The sequence below is a fragment of the Sminthopsis crassicaudata genome, chromosome 5 (assembly GCF_048593235.1).
Source record: "Sminthopsis crassicaudata isolate SCR6 chromosome 5, ASM4859323v1, whole genome shotgun sequence".
NCBI classification, from domain to species: domain Eukaryota; kingdom Metazoa; phylum Chordata; class Mammalia; order Dasyuromorphia; family Dasyuridae; genus Sminthopsis; species Sminthopsis crassicaudata.
Window position 1 is genome coordinate 4151753 of NC_133621.1, and position 20027 is coordinate 4171779.

Here is a 20027-nt window from a genome sequence, read left to right on the forward strand (position 1 = left end):
ATAGCGTTCCTCTGGTACAAAGCACAGGAGATTACATTCATTTGGTTCCTTGTGGCCTGCTGGCAGGAGGCCAACTGCACAGTGAGGATTGTTTTCTGGTAAGTGAAATTTTATGTGGGAATTCTCATTTGGAGGAAACAGACCTCATCATTGCTTCATGACAATGCAAATAAAGATTTTAGGAGAAAAAAATGAAAATGAAAAGGATACAACTACTATAAGAAATTAGGATGGCTTTAAATATGTCCCCACTGACTGTTGAGGTTTTTGTGATTTATGGAGATGGGGAGGGATCCACACTTGAAATAACTAAACAGTTCTGCCGGCCCCCTCAGCTTCACAACTCAGTCTGCTCCACCACATACGCCAAAAATAAATAAAAATAAAAGGTTACCTTCCATCCAGTGTAATTATGTGAGGATCAGTGAATGAATAGCAACTGGCTGTGGGAAGGTCCTTTACTTTGATCTGGAAAGCAAAAACATTTTAAGCAAATTGTGTCATTGCTTATGAGAAACTAAATCATCCAATACTCTCACAAAATTGATTTTCTGTTTGAATTATGATTCTTATTGTTCACATCTCTTCTAAAATACGACAGAAAATGATTTGAAAATAAAGCAGCTTTTTTTCAACTGGAATTCACAAACCATATTAAATGCATCCACATTTATGCATCTATAATGTGCTATTTCTTCCATTTTGTAGCTGAATCAACCCTGCTCAGGGTTTTAAAAGAAACTTTTATTATTGAAAAAACTGTCTCAGGGTCAAGTCTGATTTAGAATTATGTGACAAGCAAGTTCTGTCCCTTCTGACTGTGACAGGTTATGTCATGTCCCACCCTAAGACATGTATATATGTACATATGACCTATATAAAGTGCTTCAGAAACCTTAGACTTCTAAATACATTAGCTATTATTAAATTATTATTACATGTAATATATACGATTTAATATATTAACAATATATGAGTAATTGAAATCATTGTTATTATTATATGCTACAGATATGGTAACTAGAATGGCTCTATGATTCGGGATCAAATTTAAGTTGCCTAGTTATAGACCAAAAATGAGAATTCGACAGCTAATTCTAAGATGAAGTCTGTAAATTTATTAAAACAAGGGCAGTTTGCTTTAATATATGAGTATCCGTGATTTTATCATCAATTATTTCTTCCCCCTTATTGTTAAGAAATGGCTTTATTAGAAGATCCAACTCACTTCCAGTTGATCAATGATGGACAGAAACAACTACACCCAGAGAAGGAACACTGGGAAGTGAACGTAAATTGTTAGCACTACTGTCTATCTACCCAGGTTACTTATACCTTTGGAATCTAATACTTAATGTGCAACAAGAAAATTGGATTTACACACATATATTGTATCTAGGTTATACTGTAACACATGTAAAATGTATGGGATTGCCTGTCATCAAGGGGAGGGAGTAGAGGGAGGGAGGGGATAATTTGGAAAAATGAATACAAGGGATAATATTATTTTTTTTTTAATTACTCATGCAAAAAAAAAAAAAAGAAAAGAAATGGCTTTATTTAGGAACTTAAAGGTGACATTGTGAGTCAATATATGCAAATATATTGAAATCTAGAGCCGTGGCTGGGGAAGTGTATTTCCTCTCCATCCTGAGAGATCCTGAGTGTCACCTTATGTTGGTAGTGGTCCTTCTCTGGGACCCAGACTACTCTGTGGAATAACAGGCAGGTTCAAACTAGGGACCCACATGTTCTATGTAAGTGACAGGTGCAAGGTCTGCCTAATGGGTGCTGATCTTTCCCTGCCCCCCCCCCCCGTGTGTGTGTGTGTGTGTGTGTGTGTGTGTGTGTGTGTGTGTGTGTTTTATGAGAACAGCAGTGTCTCTTTAGAAATGTCTTGGCTGCATGTCCACCTGTATGCTTTCAGGGATGTAGCTGCTCCACAGGAAGTTCTCACTGACGATGGGTTCCACAGCAATCTCAGAAATTCTGTCCCCATCCCGTGAAAAGTTTATTATGGCTGTGAAATAAATGACCGCCCCGCTACAAGTTCCGTTCTCACAGGATGTCGTCTCAGGAAGGTCCACTTGACAATGAGAAAGAGCCAAATCGAAATCTTGTTGTCTGTTGCCTGTTATAGTGGGGAGGGTAAAAGAGAGATAAGAGGAATGTGCACGTGGCAAAGAATTCTGTGATCAACACCTTGGTCAGCGCCCCCGACCAATGGCCAGATCTGGGGCAGAAAAGCATCTCTGTTCTTTCCAGAAGGTCACCCTTACTCCACAAAGCTGCTGGACAAATACCAAAGCGAGGCAGCTTGATGATGTGAGAAAGACCTGGGCATCCCTTTCCCAGAGCAGGGAGAGCTCCCCACTCTTGTGGCTTGTTCAAGGAGTTCCCTTGGAATTAATCCATCTAAAGAAATGGCCTCCTTGTCTTGACTGCTCATGGTTATTGTCAGCAGACCTTCCCCAACTTCCTCACCGAGTATATCAGGAAGGGAAATGTTTGGACAAACTGACACCTCCAAAATGTTTCAGAATTTATCTTCAGCTCCATTTTTAACAGTCTAATTCCTCTTAAGTCAGGATTTAATCTATTCCAACTCTCCATACACCTGGTAAAATTCTATAGGGGGAATAACAATTATTCAGCAAGACTTTTTATGTTCTCAACCTTTCTGGAGAGTCTGGCAACAAAAGAACATTCAGAAAAGCCCCAAGCTTCGTTTGCTCTGAGACAATATCAGAATAATTTGGGGAGTTCATCCGCTGTCCATTCATTCGGCGACAATCTGCTTGTAATCGTGTGCTATAGGTGAAGACAACTTCACTGGCTAAGCCCATGGCTGGAGGTAGGGACTAAGAGGAAACGAAGGGAAGAGAGAGGCAAGGCGCCTCCCCTGCCACTTCCACCATTGCCTTTGTCTACACCTAGCGTTTTTAGAATACTTAAAGACTTGCTTAACGTACTTTTATTTTTGATCCTCATGACCCTGTGAGGTACATGCTATCATTATTCCCATTTTACAGATGAGGAAATCAAGGCTGGCAAGATTAAGTGATTTTTCTCAACTTCACACAGCCAGGAAAACACCCGAGACAGGCTTTGAACCTGGGACTTGCTGACACCACGTCCACCATTTTATCCACTGTACCATCTAGGTGTCTACGAGGGCAAGGGGCCCTGGCCAGAGCTGCTCGGTACATGAGAATTGTCTAATCTGTGACTAGGACTTTGCACTCGTGGCCGGTGGGCATTTTGTTTTTAAAAAAACATAATCTACTCTCTTCCCGGGAAGTCCATTACACAAAAATGGAGCTATGGTTTTCCCTTTGTTTCCAAATTAGATGAGAACCATGAAATGATAGAGGCTGCCTTAGTCCGGCTTGGCAGGGGGCTTCCCCAGACCAGCAGAAATGCCCGGACAGCAGCCGCTTCCTCCCAGCCTTGAGATGCCAGGCAAGGGCTCCCTGCCAGCCCCTTGTGCCAAGTCCAGTGGTGAACGTCTAAAACCACAGATGTGATTTCTTCTGGATAAAATTCCTTTTCCATAAAAAAAAATACACTTTGAGGTTCTAGACTCAAAGCGAACAGAGAGCACTTTGAGCAATGTTGGGAGGATGCCTTGACCTTCTGATGGCTGCAGTGGGGGGAGCACAGGGAGCTTCAGGAAGTGTTCTCAGCCTGCTAGCTCCTGTGGGAGTGGGTAGAACAGGGCGCTCTAGCCTTACAGGAAGACCCATGGACAAGGAGTTGGAATCTATCAGTCTAAAAGAATCATTCCTAAACCATTGTATTTTCATACTTTTATGGTTCTGAAAGTTGTTTTATGTTTAGAGTGTTATTACAAATTTTGGTCATTTGATTCTGTTCAATTTGGTCTGTATTGGATTATAAAAGTCCTTAAAATTGTTTAACAACAAAAAAATCATCACCTAAATGGGTCTTCTGAGGAAACAGCTTCCAGCCCTTGGCATATAATCCCTGGATTGAACCCCCGGTGCCCTTTTTATCAAGGTTTCAAAATCACCTGGTACAGAAAAGTCCAAATGTCTGCAAATGCAGAAGCTGAGCTGCCCTAAAGGGCTGCAGAACCATGTCGATATTGCTCCAGAGTACCTCAGAGGTACGCAATGGAATCCCATCATTTGGGGCGAGGATTCCTTTGAGTTCACTTAGTTTTGCCCCAACAACCACTGTCGGAAACACGTCACAGGTGGGACGTTGTGACCCAGGCTGTAATGAAACGCTCTTACCCTGGTCAGTGGTTTTCAACGTCAGGGAGATTTTGCATCCTTGGCCAGGTTCAGGACAAAGAACGGGAACTGTGCTCTCTAACCTCAGCTGGTGCTCCTGCCCGTCCTCCGAGATAGTGCTCACCTCCGGCCGGAGCTGGGATGGGAAGAAAATGGCAATGATGAAAATATAAGATGTAGGGTTCCTACTGCAAAGTCATTGCTCATTTACTTCCTTAGGGGATACTGAGTTTCCTTTTCTGGCAACTCACTTTACCCCTAACAATAGGGACAGCTAAGGAAGGATATCAAGCCCTGGGCTCAGCAGACACTTGGGAGCATAAGCTCCTTGGCAGCAAGGTCTGTTCGCCAAAGCCCCGGAGTGCACAGCACATGGCACACTGTAAGTACTTAACACGAGTGCTTGTGACTTAGCGGGTATTTTGTGTAATAAAAACAACGAACGTTTACTGATGTTCCTTAGAACGTCACAACGTACAAAACACTTCACATGGCATTCAGACCTTCAGCAATTCTAAATGGATTTGAGTATAATGGTCACGCTATTGTACAGATGGAAAAAGCGAAACTCGGAGAGTTTAGGGACTTGAGGTCCTAGTAAGTGTCAGAGGCTAAAACGGAACCCAGGCTTTCACGAGCTAAGACCAAGGCTCCAGCCACTCCACCATATTGCTTCTCCACAACTGAAATCACGTCCAAAGACCCACAGTCGAACTAATAATATTCCAGTATTCCAGAGCGTTGGAGTTTATTTTCAAAATGAAAAAGACGGGGCTGAGAGTCCCAAGTGGCTTCTCATGGAGGGTGCCCCAGATGCCAGCCCGGCCACTCCAGGCAGATGTTGGCCCCCGGGGGCACTCCTCCCTAATCCACTGAAAAATACACATTTTTGAAGGTCCTTCTCTGTCATTTTTGCCTCTTCAGTGTCTACAAGGGCCTGTGATGTTGTGGAAGAGCTTAATGAATGCTTATAACCTTGAACTGAATTGACATTCATTGTTTGTTGGCATTTATTTGAGAGTCATGGCAGCCAGCCCACAGAGGAGACAATCCTGGGGAAAATACTGTCTGTGTGCCTCTGGGCAAGTCCTGTCATTGTTTGCCTCAGTTTCCTCATCTGTAAAATGAGCTGGAGAAAAAAAATGAACCCTCCAGCATCTCAGCCAGAAAAACCCCAGTGGGGGGATGGAGAGAGGAAGGCACCTGAAGCAACTGAACAGCCACAAAAGTGCCACCTGGAAGTACTCCAGACAGGTGAGCCGCTCTCACCGGGTACCCCAGAGGTCCCCCGTGTCCTTCCAGCACAGGAAGGGGCACATGAGCAAGAGGCTGCAGAGATTGGATGTCGTATTTTTCTGTCCGAATAAGAGAAGTACAGAATATTCCCCATTCTCAATTTCCAGCTTGATCAGAGATCAATTTTATCCATATTGGTTTTGTGGTTAGCAAAGCACATTCCCCACAGGAGCCCAAATATTTGCACTATTTACTCCATTCACCGAGGAGGAAACAGTGTGAAGCAGGTGAGCTGAAGGCTTGGTGGCCCACGTGACAAAATTTGAACTGGGTTTCCTGATCCCAAGGCAGCATCCTTATGAGAAGCTCACAGAAGCTTCCAACTTCCCGCTCTGCCTTTCCTTCCCCGCCCATCCATCGTCATCCACTCCTGACAACTCCCAGATTTCTACCCCCCACGTACCTTAATGCCGGCAAAGAACTCCTTACTCTGGAGGACTCCACTTTGTATGTCGGGGCTCTCCCGGAAAAAGGCAGACACGCCACAGAAAATCTGCAGGAAAAGTTATTGTCTTGGCAACAAAATCCCGGAGGATATTTTCAGCTACCAGGACACTTGGCTTTCTAGAATGATCACAGGCCTGTCCCAGGACCTAATTTATCTTTGGGGGTATTCCATGAAGAGAGATGGGAAAATGAGATTAAAAATAGGAGCTCAGTCCACTTGCACACTGTGGTTAGATTCTGACAACCACCAAGGGACAGAAATCCTTTGCTCATGGAAATCCAAGGAAGTTTCCAGGAAAAGCACAAAAGGATATAATGTACATTTTAGGATTTCATAAGGAAAACTTTCAGAAATACTTCATTATTGGGGCAGCCAGTGACGTAGTCAGCCCACAGCACCAGCCCTGAAGTCAGAGGACCTGAGTTCAAATCTGGCCTCAGACACAACACTTGCTACCTGTGTGACCCTGGGCAGGTCACTGAACCCCAATTGGTGCAGAAAGAAAGAAAGTTTCCCTTATTGGCCAGACTTTGAGATTAATTAAAATGTCAAAAATAAAATGGGTTTTAGGGAACAAATAAGATTACTTTTAAAGATCTCATGGATATAAAGGCCCTTCAGGAATGAGATGATCTATACTTCCAGGATTTAGAATGTTCTCTATTTGAGAGAAGAAAGGGGTCATGAACATTCTTGGATTTCTCCCTTAAAAATCTTGACTTTTGTGATCATGAAATAACAATGAGTTTTGTTTTCTTAAAATGAACAACCAGACATTTTTTTTTAATGCTCATCCAGCCCACCAATTCCTTAGAAGACAGTATTTGAGTTATTGTTTCCCTCGAATCAAACCTTTTTTCACCAAGCAGATGAATGTTTCCCAACTGAGTAACAAAAATACTTGTCAATCTGAGCCCCTAAATGAAGCCTCCCCAGCACCAGAGCTCGTTCTCCAAGAGCACAGTTTGACAACCCGGGGTCTCCCCTCCTCTAGGAAGTGGCCCCAGAGAAAGATGTCAGCCAATGCACGATAAAATGGGGTCCCAAGTAAAGGTGTGAGAATTAAGACCATGCATGTGTGTATATCCGTTTGAAATACATAAGACAAAAGCATTCCCAACGACCTTTGGGTGGATTTTGTGGATACTGACCATTGTACATATTCACAGAGATTTATGACTAGAAATGTTGTGGATGCCAAAATGATGGCATCCGCTACAGACACTTTCTGTGCTGGGGACAAGGACCGATCTTTTGAATAACATAAGAAATTACATTTGGAACAAGCTCAGTCTTCAAACCTACCCTGTCTCCAAGTCTAAGGTTTATGCCATCAAGTTCTAAGAGAGAAGACTCTTCGACCGTGACCTCCTTCTTCAGCTCCTCTCTGAATCCTTTTGATGAACGTCTGGACCAGGTAATGACAAATCCCAGGGAGCCGTTTGTGGGGGGCCCCTCAAAGGTGCACTGGAGAAAGATCTTGGTTGCAATCCACTTGAGCTCAACCTTTAGGGCTCCTGGAGGGGAGGGCAGTGATGGAACAGCAGGAGTACCTAGTAGGAGAAACATCCCGATATTTCTTAGGTTCTTTCAAAAAATTAGGGCTGGCACTTCCGGGCTGTGTGATCCTGAGCAAGTTGCTTAACCCCAACTGCCTCAGCAAAAAGCAAAACAAAACAAAACAAAACAAAACAAAACAAAACAAAACAAAACAAAACAAAACAAACAAACAAACAAAAACAAAAACAAGAAAAGAAAAAGAAATAGGGCCAGGAGAAGACAAAGATTCTGCTGCAAGATCTAACTCAATTACATAACTTAGTAACATTATCTCCATGCAATTAAAACATAGGAATAAAAAACATTGTCCTACATCTCGAGTGTCCTAGGAAACAAGCGCCCGGCCTATTTCATTGACATGGAAAACCTTCAGAAAATTCAAAGACATGATCATTTTCTAGTCCTCAACAAGATGGAAAATGTTTTTTTTTTTTGTTTTTTGTTTTTTAATGGATTTCTTCTCAAGTGCCAGTGGAATAGCAATTCACCCACAGTAGCATGGTTAACTACCGGCAATGCACATTGATAGTTTCCATTCATGAGAAGTTCAGCGACTGAGCATTAAAGCAACTTCTGTCTTCTGGAGCAATGACATCGTTCCGAAGGATGTCTCTGGGAGTCATAAAACCTCCCCAGTTGTGAACCGTGACAGTTCCATAGCTCACCAAGGGAACAGTCTCCTCATGAGACTATTTCACTATTTCACCAGGATGCTCGGTTACAAGAACTGCTCTTTCGAAGAGTGGGGCCAGTTTTTAATGAAATGCTAAGCGGGCCCTCGTCTTTTGTGGCAGGGTCACGGGAGCGTGTGCTCTCATTACCTCCAGGAAAATGAAACAGGATTTTACAGTTTTAAATTTAGAAGTGAATCCAGAGCTGGGAGGTTTCTAGGAGCCTCGCGGTTTGTTTTATTTAAGAAGAGGAAGGGGGGCCTTATTGAGTGGTGGTTGCAAACATACGGATTTGTGAAACATTGGGGAAAACTGATTTGTGAGGATGTGCTCCAAAGAAACCATTGTGCTTCTGGAAGATCTGAGCCATCCCTAAGTACGAGCATTTTGGGGTACTGAGCCCAAACCGCAGACCGTCCTGCAAATCCACTGCCAGGGGTCAAGGTGGCCAAGAAGCTCGGGCTGCCGTCCACATCTTCACAGACACGGCCACTTCTGCTTCCTTGGGGCCCCCGGCCACGAGAGGTGGAAGCAACTGAAAGGACGTTTTCACTCAGTCTACTAAAGGAGCTTTGAGAACGTGAGACAAGAGTCCCTTGAGGCTCCCTCAGATCACTCGCTGGTCCTTCAATAAGTGTTTGTTAAATACCCACCACGTGCCAGGGATGGTGATAAAGTCAACCCAGAGAGGAAACTCCAGAGAGTCCGGGTGACTCCAGACAGGGAGCTCTGTGTCCTGGGTCAGAAGCCTCACCTCTCAGTCTGTGCCTGTGTGTGTGTGTTACCTCCAGTGGGGTAAGGTGGGAGCATAAAGGAGAATGGGGGAGAGGGAGAGGAGGAGAGGGAGGAGAGGAGAAAAAAGGAAGGGAGAAGGGAGGAGCGGGAAGAGAAGAGGAGAGAGGGAAAGAAGGAGAGGGAGCGAGGGAAGGAGAGGGAGCGAGGGAAGGAGAGGGAGCGAGGGAAGGAGAGGGAGCGAGGGAAGGAGAGGGAGCGAGGGAAGGAGAGGCAGCGAGGGAAGGAGAGGGAGCGAGGGAAGGAGAGGGAGCGAGGGAAGGAGAGGCAGCGAGGGAAGGAGAGGCAGCGAGGGAAGGAGAGGGAGCGAGGGAAGGAGAGGGAGCGAGGGAAGGAGAGGGAGCGAGGGAAGGAGAGGGAGCGAGGGAAGGAGAGGCAGCGAGGGAAGGAGAGGGAGCGAGGGAAGGAGAGGGAGCGAGGGAAGGAGCGGGAGCGAGGGAAGGAGAGGGAGCGAGGGAAGGAGGGGCAGCGAGGGAAGGAGAGGGAGCGAGGGAAGGAGAGGGAGCGAGGGAAGGAGAGGCAGCGAGGGAAGGAGAGGCAGCGAGGGAAGGAGAGGGAGCGAGGGAAGGAGAGGGAGCGAGGGAAGGAGAGGGAGCGAGGGAAGGAGAGGGAGCGAGGGAAGGAGAGGGAGCGAGGGAAGGAGAGGGAGCGAGGGAAGGAGAGGGAGCGAGGGAAGGAGAGGGAGCGAGGGAAGGAGAGGGAGCGAGGGAAGGAGAGGGAGTGAGGGAAGGAGAGGGAGTGAGGGAAGGAGGGAATTAAGATCAGTCACTGAGACATTCTACAGTGGTCCTCAAACTTTTTAAATAGGGGGCCAGGTCACTGTCCCTCAGACTGTTGGAGGCCGGACTAGAGTAAAGACAAAAGCTCACACTCTGTCTCCCCCCTCAGCTCATTTGGCCCATAAACGTCCTTAGAGAACAGCGTCGGGCCTTCAGGCCGTAGTTAGAGAACCCCCGGTCTTGAAAATGGAGAGAAATGACCAGAAAGAAAGTGAAGAAGCGAGTAGAACAGATGTGAAAGTTAAAGGTTGAACTTTGTATTTGAAAAGGACAAATGAGCTTTATGTACTTGTATTTTCATGTGAAGCATCCTCTTTTCTGTTCTCCTGTATGTAAGAGTGGGCATTTGCACTCTGAATTCAAAATAAAAAGTAAGAAGTAGTTTTAAAAAAGAAAAGAAAACCAAGCTAAGCTAGTCCACAGTATTGGAGGGGATACAAGTATTTCTGTGGTTTCACACACCCTGACCATAATAAGAAAAAATGCAGGAAATACATAAATTTACATATCCAAAATTCCAAAAAAGAAGGAAAATAAGACAAAACCTAAAAGCTTCTCCCTTTCTAATGTAATCACATTCCTTAAACACATTTCAATATGAGCTGCTTTGGTTTTTCAGCTCAGAGCTTTCCATTCCACGCGGTAATTCGCCTCCAAATGAAATGTAGCTTTGGAAGAACGTTCCAGTAGCAAGATGGCTCCCCGTTATACGACCAAGCGATGCGCTCTGGGAAAATTCAGGGAATAATACAAAGCAAAAGGAAGAAAGCATTTCTGCGGCGTTTCAGTGATTTTCTGAATGACTGTAATTATTCTTTCCGTCCCCCAAACCAAGCAATGTAAACAAAACTAGTCTGCTTCCTGGGGACAGAGACTGCATACAGAGCCCCCCCGGCATGGAACGCTGGGTTCTACCCCTCAAAATCTGGAATCTGAAAAACAACCATTTTGCGCTTAACAATTTAGCAAAAAGAGGCAGCTAGGAGGCACAGTGGATGGAGACCCAGCCTTGAATTCAGAAGGACCCGAGTTCAAATTTGGTTTCAGACACTTAACACTTCCTGGCTGGGTGACCCTGGGCAAGTCACTGAACCCCAGCCTGGGGGGGGGGGGAATTTAGCAAAAGAAAGTCCACCTTGAGTATCTCAAACTTTCATTAGGACAGTTCTGAATACAAAATATAGTCTTGAATTAAGGTGATCATCAAAAAACCTTTGGGATTTTTTTCTCTTCATTCATCCCCTCATTCACCTACCATCCACCCGCCCACCCTCTCATTCATCCATCCAGTGGAAAATCAGAGGAATCACATCCAAGACATGGCAACGTGTCCGGGACCCCGCAGACCCCAGCCTGGGACCCTGTCAGAGCCCAGGTCACCAGTGTATGATGGGCTCTCTGGTACAGTCCCCCCCCCCCCCAGGGCTCTGGAGCCTGCCCCTGCATCTGCCCGCCCCTGGGGGCTTATGATCTGGCCCCGGGCTCTTGCACCGAGTGAGCCCCTGGGAGCGTCATCGCTCTTTCTCCAATCAGTGAGGGGGGCAGGCTGGCTTTGGGGTCTCAGCACCCGGCCATGCTCCATGTATGGCCTGTGTAGTCCTGGGACCCACGAGGGCCGGACTCGCTCACGCCCATCACCAGCGGGCAGTGTCCGTCTCTGAATGCGTAGCCCGGGGGTGCCCTCACCTTCTGCACAGTAGCCCATGCAGCCCTGGGTGGGCTGCAGGAAGTAGAGCAGGAAGGGGCCGCAGTTCCTCACGGTCACGGGAATCCGGAACAAGCAGCAGTCCTGGGTGGCACCCAGGAAGTCCCAGGAGGTGCAGGCTGTCAGTGGCGTGGCCTCCCCCGGCAGCGGCAGGGCTTCCCCTTCTCGCAGGGACAACCAGAGCGGGACCTGGGTACCGCAGCGGCCCGCCTGTCCAGGGAGCAAAGGGAGCAGGCGTGAAGGGAGAGGGGAGCCCTCTGGGTCATTGTCTGCCCTTCCCCCGATGCCCGCTGCAGGAGCAAAGCTGGCCCGGGCACCCCGCAGTGGGGCTGAGCCAGAGGGGGCAGGGTGGTGGGGAGGACCGGCCCCCCTGGGGACCCCCAGCTTTGGGAGCAGCAAACAGCACAAGTACTGCAGCCTATCCTGTACTTAATGGCACATGTAATGTGTCCTTCCAGGCTCTGGCCGTCCCAAGCCAAGTGCACCTGCAGGTGGGTGCGGGTCCTTCCAAATCCGCTGCAGGCACAAAATAAGCTCTACAGGTTTCCATGGGACAGCCCTGATTCTCTGAATGGAGACCTCGTGCAGAAGGGGATGGGGGAGGGATGGGGCTGAATGTGGTCAATTCTACAAAGACCTCCGTCTGAATCCCACCATGGCTTTACTAAAATGTGATTCTCTGTGCCTCAGTTTGCCTATCTGTGAAATGTGGAGATTGGATTTGATGGCCTCCGTGTCACAGGTTATTGGGCTTCAGCAACAGGCAGCTGGGTGGCCCAATGGACAGAGCCCTGGCCTGGCTCAGGGAGACTCGCCTTCCTGAGTTCAAACCCAGCCTCAGACACTTCCTACCTGTGTGACTCTGGCAAGTCACTTCACCCTGTTTACCTCCGTTTCCTCACCTGTCAAATGAGCTGGAGAAGGAAATGATGCATCCGGTAGGATGCATTTCCCAGGAGACCGGAGACTCTTGGGTTGGATTCGTGGTCCCCTCCCACAGTAAAAGCTCCCCGGGTCTCCCGGCCGTCCTGCTTAGCAGGTAGCATCCCATCCCTACCTTCCCTCTTGCCCCATCTTTGTGCCAAGAAATCCAATGGCTTCACTGGGTCCCTAGAGACTTCAGGAGCCCTTCTGTGAGGCTGAGATAAAGGGAGATGGTACCTTCACACACGCGGTGGGCATCTCTGCGGGGCTGCCCGAGAGCCGGAAGCGGTACCACCCTGGGCGGAGGGAGCGGTCACAGATCAGCTCCGCGGACGGCTGCGCTTCCGAGACATCAAAAGCCACGTTCCTCCGAGGGTTCTGCAGGATCTGGTGGCCTCCGGGAGAGCACTCCTGAGCTAGGGATGCAGAGGGACCCTTAAAGGACAGTCCATGCTCTACTCCAGGCCAAGTGCTCTATTCAACGTGCTCCCAGTACAAGAAACTCAAACTCGAGGCTCTGGACAGTCATCTTTCCTTTCCAAACTCAGTACTTTCATCTGATCTAACGTGCTGGGCTTCTGGAAAGGCCAACTTTTGTGTGAGAGAGCAGCTGGCCCCTGCTTCCACCAAGCCAGGTGATAAACTTAACTAGCACTCTTCCTGGGGATGACAGCAACTATTGTTGGGTCCCCTTTCTCTGCTGCTGCCCTGGGATTATTGCAGAGATGTGCCATATGAGACATTTAAGAGTGTTTATGTTTAAAAACTTAGTCAAATAATTTCCATTGTAAATGTAGTAAGGGCATTAATGTCCCTTAGGGACTCTCTAGTGCAGGGCTTCCTAAACTTTTTCCACTCATCATCCCTTTTCACCCACAAAGTTTTTATGTGACCCCTATTATAAATAGTTATAAAAATCAAGCATTAACTGGTAACAAGTCACCATTTCATGATGCCCACACTTAGTACAAGACCCCATGTGGGGTTGCAACCCACAATTTTAAAAGCTGGGCTATAGCAGAGGATTCTTAACTTGGGGTCTATTGGTCTAATTTTTTTTTTATCTTTATGACTGATATAATTGACTGTCTTTGTCATCCTACGTACTTTATTTTATAAATTAAAATGATAAATTTTATAAATTAAAAAATGATTTCCAGATTTTATTTCAAAATTTTTTTAATTAAAATTATTTAATTTTTGATTTATTTATTTAAATTATTTAAAACTATTAAAATTTTATTTATTTATTATTCAAATTATTTATTTATTTATTTAAAACTATTTAAAACTATTAAAAATTTATTTATTTATTATTTAAATTATTTATTTATTTATCTATTTAAAATCATTTAAATTAATTTATTTAATTATTTAAAAATTAAATTTAAAAAGGGACAGAAAGAGGATAAGAATACACAAAAAGTTAGAAACTTCTGGGTAGAAAAAATACTCATGACTTGGTCATGAGTCACTCCTCCGGCAGTGAGTTGGTAACTTCTCTTCAGTTCTGCCCAAAGAAATGAAAAAAATAATTCATCTACATCCCTTGGAATTTCCCTTCTTGAATATATTTTATATTGCAGAAAGAAAAATCTCTAATTCTAAGTTGACAAAAACGAATCGAAAATGAGACAATATCTTAATTGTTCAGCCATTTTCTTCCACAGAGCAAACATCTGGATGGAAAGGTGCTGCCTTAACTTTCCCGGGATGATTGAATCATCCCGAGCAACGTGAAGAGACGCCCTGCCTGACTTTATCTGACTCCAACAGAAAGGGAGTCACTGGTCTTCTGTGAGATGGCAAATGTCATCCTTACAAATATTGATTAAATTTGAATCAAAATTGCCTTTCCTCAGCCTTCCGCCCCCCATGCAGATATCACTGTGCAAATACAAAAACCATTAAGAGGAAGACATGGTCCTTGACTTCCTGAGATTGGATTCTCCCAAGGACAAGACGGGAATGGAGACTGAAGAGTTAGGTGTTTACTGAAAAGCAAAGAACATCACAAATGGAAATTAAAAGCAGCCTGTGACGGCTGCTTTAATCACCCGTCTTCCTAAGGCATAAACTCGATTCATAGGTACCATAAAAGAGCAATTCTGAAAGTAATAAGAGGGTGGTTCCTAAAGCCGACAACTGCAAAATCATGTCTGAAAGGAGACAGAAGTTAACCTGGCCCAACTGGCTGGCGCTTTTCTTGGAGCTTTTCCAGCACCCATTCCCTAAACGGATTCAAGGAACAAAGTGAGAACAAGGAGGAAATGAACGAGGCTCTCCTTCTTTCTCCAGCCCTCTCCTCCCAGTAAGCCCCTTCCCCCTAGTTTCCCTTCTGGGATTCTATCTCACTAGATTCCAAATCTGGAATTTCAGGAAAGGCTGAAAGGACACGGCCAGATGGACACACAGAGAGACAGACACAGAGACACAGAGACACAGTGATGATGACTTTATCTGAACCAGCACATAGCTCTATTCTATTCCAAGTCAAAGCAGCTAGAAAAGAGGGAGGTCCCCCAAACTTCAGACTCCCCAGCATTATCAGAGACTATCCCACGGAAGAAAGCCCAAAAGGCAGGTCCACCCAGTGCTGACCAGACCCTTAGCCACTTTGAGTATCTGGGGCCCCCTTCCCTCCCTATTGCCCTGGGGATCTGGTTCTGCACAGTCTTTCCTTCAGAGATGGAGGCAGGAGCCCAGGAATAGGTGTCCTTCTTGCTCAGGAAACTGCGGCTAGCTCAAAGCTGCTTAGGGACTCCTTTGGCAGGGAGGGGACAGGGGCTCCTCAGAGTCAAATGAGATAATAATGCAACGACTTGGCAAACCTGAAAACCCCATATAAATGCTAGTCATTAGCCTACAGTCACCGAGCTGGGGGAGTCCATGTTCCCAGGCCCTCCTGCTGAGCACAAGCAGGGTGTGCTCCAAGGTTTAACAATCAGAATCTCCAGAAAGAAAAAGTTCCAAAAATGACGGGGCGCTCATCCCCATCATTAACAAAGTCTAGAAAGACAACAACATAACACTCTGTCGGATTCGTAAGGCTTGTGACTCTCTGGGGGGGACGTGCACACGCTGAAGGGGAAGCCTGGGAGCCTCCCGCTGGTCCTTCTGGGACTGCCGAAGAGGACCCCACGGAGAGCGGGGCCGGCCTGACCGCGGGCTGAGAGCACAGGCTCTAGGCAAACACAAGCTGCGGCACACAGCCACGACCCCGGCCCACAGCCACAACCCCGGCCCCCAGCCATGACCCCGGCACACAGCCACGACCCCGGCACACAGCCACGACCCCGCACACAGCCACGACCCCGCACACAGCCACGACCCCGGCACACAGCCACGACCCCGGCACACAGCCACGACCCCGGCACACAGCCACGACCCCGCACACAGCCACGACCCCGGCACACAGCCACGACCCCGGCACACAGCCACGACCCCGGCCCCCAGCCACGACCCTGGCCCCCAGCCACGACCCCGGCACACAGCCACGACCCCGGCCCCCAGCCACGACCCCGGCCCCCAGCCACGACCCCGCACACAGCCACGACCCCGGCACACAGCCACGACCCCGGCCCCCAGCCACGACCCCGGCCCCCAGCCACGACCCCGCACACAGCCACGACCCCGGCCCCCAGCCACGACCCCGGCCCCCAGCCACGACCCCGCACACAGCCACGACCCCGGCCCCCAGCCACGACCCCGGCCCCCAGCCACGACCCCGCACACAGCCACGACCCCGGCACACAGCCACGACCCCGGCCCCCAGCCACGACCCCGGCACACAGCCACGACCCCGGCCCCCAGCCACGACCCCGCACACAGCCACGACCCCGGCACACAGCCACGACCCCGGCACACAGCCACGACCCCGGCCCCCAGCCACAACCCCGCACACAGCCACGACCCCGGCACACAGCCACAACCCCGGCACACAGCCACGACCCCGGCACACAGCCACGACCCCGGCCCCCAGCCACGACCCCGGCACACAGCCACGACCCCGCACACAGCCACGACCCCGCACACAGCCACGACCCCGGCACACAGCCACGACCCCGCACACAGCCACGACCCCGGCACACAGCCACGACCCCGCACACAGCCACGACCCCGGCACACAGCCACGACCCCGGCCCCCAGCCACGACCCCGCACACAGCCACGACCCCGGCACACAGCCACGACCCCGGCACACAGCCACGACCCCGCACACAGCCACGACCCCGGCACACAGCCACGACCCCGGCACACAGCCACGACCCCGGCCCCCAGCCACGACCTCGGCACACAGCCACGACCCTGGCACACAGCCACGACCCCGGCACACAGCCACAAGACACGTGTAACAGATGCTCTAGCTGGACCCCTCTCCTCCTCTCCCATGGACACCAGAGCCACCCGGCTGACTCGTACCTTCCCTGGCTGGACCCCTCCTTCAGCTCACCTCCGCAGGACCCCAGGCCACAGACCGGCTCCTACCTTGACTCCCCGCCTCTGTCCCCGCAGCTCCTGGCTCCACCATCCACGAGCAGATCACAGTCATCCAGAGCACCCCGGAGCCTCCAGTTCGGGTCCCCAGACCCATCGGGACCACCCAGAAGCCCGCAGTTCTCGGGGAGCCAAACTAGGGGAGGAGAAGCTGTTGGGCGGCCCGGGGGACCCCAGACCGGCGCCGAGCTGCTCTCCTGCCCTCCCACCTGTAGTCCTGCCAAGCTGAGCTCGGGCTTTACCGAGGCCTCAGGAAGGGACCAGTGGGGCCGAGATGCTCGGGTCCCAGCCTGTGTCTCTCTCTTTTCTCCTCCCACCACTTCCCCCTCCTCCTCTGCTCCCAGGGAGCAGCCTCCTGGGTGCAGCCCCCTGGGTCAGGATGTCTGGCTTCATAGCCCCTCCTCTCTTACTTCCTCCTCCCCCTTTTCCGTCCCCTCCCTGTTGTCCCCTGGGCTGGGAGATGCAGGGAACCACTGTGGGGTAGATCCAGGTCTGACCTGCCTCTATCTATACAATAGGCTTTCCCCTAAAGATGGGAGCACTGTCCCTCCCCCCAGGGTCCTGGGATTGGGAGGAGGAATAGTGTAGAGGGTGGGGAAGGGATGGCTTCCTCCCACCGGGACAGCCTCCTGCCAAGTGACAAAACCCTGCTCTTATAGCAAGCCTTGTGAGGCTGTAGTTTAGGGTTGAGAGCATCGCCCCCATTGGGCTGAAGAAGTCATTGAGGCTCCAATCCATAATTATAATGGCATTTATATAGTGCTACTACGGGTGGGACACTTACCAATTTGGTCCTCCTGGAATCCTGGGAGGTAGGTGCCGTAATCATTCCCATTTTACAGTTTAGGAAACTGAGGCAAACAGAAGCTAAGTGTCCAAAGTCACAGAGCCAGGGTGCAAATTCAGATTCGAACTCAAGTCTTCCTGACTCCACTTCAATGAGCTTTCCCAGAGTCCCGGCCCTTGGGGCTCTCCCAGACAGGGGCCTGAGGCTGGCCAGCCTGTGCGGAGAAGTCTGGAAGGAAAACGGGGAAACTTACATAGGTGTACACCTATATATTTAGATACACACACATATAACGTAGCTGTGTCTATATGTATCTTTATGTATGTGAAAAGAGAGACACAGAGAGAGAGGAAGAGAAAGAGATAAGTTAGTCTCACTCTTTCTCCTCTCTAGAATCTCTTTTGCCTTGTAATTGTTAATAGGAAGAACCCCAGCGGGAGTTCTTAAGGAGGTCTCTGAGCATGTGGAGGCTGGGGAAGAAGCCCCCAGCAGGGGGTTGGTTATAAAGACACCCTGAGGGCAGGTGTCCCCATCACTGTTCTGGTCCCCTTCTTGCTCTGTGCTCTTCTGTGGCGACTTCAGCAGTGCCTGAGATTGATTATTATCTCCTTGCAAATAACACACAGATTTTGCTACCTAGACTAGTCTCCTTCCTGAGTTTCTCCCTCAGAAGGCTCTCCAACTCAACATGTCCAAAACACAAGCTCATCTCTCTACAGATTCTGTCTCTGTGTGTGTGCTTGTGTCTCTCTCTGTCTCTCTCTGTCTCTCTCTTCCTCTCTCTCTCTCTCTCTCTGTCTCTCTCTGTCTCTCTCTGTCTCTCTCTTCCTCTCTCTCTGTCTCTCTCTCTACACATACATATATATACAACTATATATGTATTTATATTTATATGTAAATCTCCCTGTTTTCCTTTCAGACTGCTCTGCACTACTCTGTACATAAATGTATATTTACACAATATATATATTATATTTATATATGTGCATAAATATATAGCTATATACAAAATCTCCCTGTTTTCCTTTCAGATTTCTCTGTACATAAATAAATGTATATTTACACACATATATACATTATATTTATAGATGTCTGTATAAATATGTAGGTACATATATATATGTAAATCTCCCTGTTTTCCTTCCTGCTCTGCTGGCCAGAGCTCCTCGGGGCCACCTGGGGAGAAGGCCCAGAGTCCCAGAAGCCGTGCTATTCACTTTGGAAGGGCCCTCCCTGACTGTTCAGTGCCCCCTGTGCCCCTCTGTGCCCGCCCCTCTGTGCCAGCCCCGGGGCATCCGGAATTACTAGAAGTTTTTGTCTCGGTTTGAGGCCGAGGGCCTCAGCCCTCCTGTGGGGAAGGGGCCAGTATCATTCCCCGTTTTACAAGTGAGAAAACAAGACCCAGAGAAGTCAGATTTGGGGCTCAGAGTCACGTCCATAGGAAGGCTCCAATGGAACTCAGGTCTTCCCAGCCCCGTGCCCTCAATCCAAGGAAGTGTGGACAGCACTCGTCTTGAATGGTGCAGAGAGGATCCTTGTACGGGCGTCCCTTCCTTCTCCCGTGGAGAGTCTGTGATTCTTCGGGGTGTTGAGTAATGGGAGCTATTGTCTGATCACAGATTCCCCTTTCATGAATCCTGGGTAAAGAAATGGGCTTCTAGGGTAGTTTGGATTTTTCCATGGATTGAACCTGATTCTTCATGTCCCTTAGTTGCCAGTATAGACACTTCCCCAGGAAAAGGGGGCTCCCAGGAAACAGCTGCCACTGGGACTTCTCAACAAACCTCTCACAACTAAATCACTGGCTTTGTGCATTCTCCCACACCCAGCTGGACTGTTGGCTTTATACACACTTCCCTGCCCAGCCAGACCACTGGCCTTGTGCCCACTTCTGCATGCAGCCGGACCGCTGGCCTTGTGTACGCTTCCCTGCCCAGCCAGACCACCGGCCTTGTGCCTACTTCCCTGCCCAGCCAGACCACTGGCCTTGTATGGTTCCCTGCCCAGCCAGACTACCGGCTTTGTGCCCACTTCTGCATGCAGCCAGACCACTGGCCTTGTATGCTTCCCTGCCCAGCCGGACCGCTGGCCTTGTACACTTCCCTGCCCAGCCAGACTACCAGCCTTGTGCCCACTTCTGCATGCAGCCGGACCGCTGGCCTTGTACGCTTCCCTGCCCAGCCAGACTACTTTCCTTGTGCCCACTTCTGCATGCAGCCGGACCGCTGGCCTTGTGCGCTTCCCTGCCCAGCCAGACTACCAGCCTTGTGCCCACTTCTGCATGCAGCCGGACCACTGGCCTTGTACGCT

General features: G+C 49.0%; 1 protein-coding gene across 1 annotated transcript in view; it reads right to left on the reverse strand.

Annotated features, from left to right (window-relative positions):
• VWDE (von Willebrand factor D and EGF domains) overlaps positions 1-19532 on the reverse strand; it is a 39377-nt gene extending 19845 nt beyond the window's left edge. Inside the window, exons 1-10 of the mRNA XM_074267509.1 lie at positions 19502-19532; positions 16922-17066; positions 15645-16741; positions 12672-12850; positions 11435-11720; positions 7309-7556; positions 5959-6048; positions 4260-4395; positions 1914-2131; positions 395-468 (exon numbers count right to left, since the gene is read on the reverse strand). Of these exons, the coding sequence (XP_074123610.1) occupies positions 395-468; positions 1914-2131; positions 4260-4395; positions 5959-6048; positions 7309-7556; positions 11435-11720; positions 12672-12850; positions 15645-16741; positions 16922-17066; positions 19502-19532 (2504 nt within the window). The remainder of the gene's footprint in view (positions 1-394; positions 469-1913; positions 2132-4259; positions 4396-5958; positions 6049-7308; positions 7557-11434; positions 11721-12671; positions 12851-15644; positions 16742-16921; positions 17067-19501) is intronic.
• Positions 19533-20027: the final 495 nt, after the last annotated feature.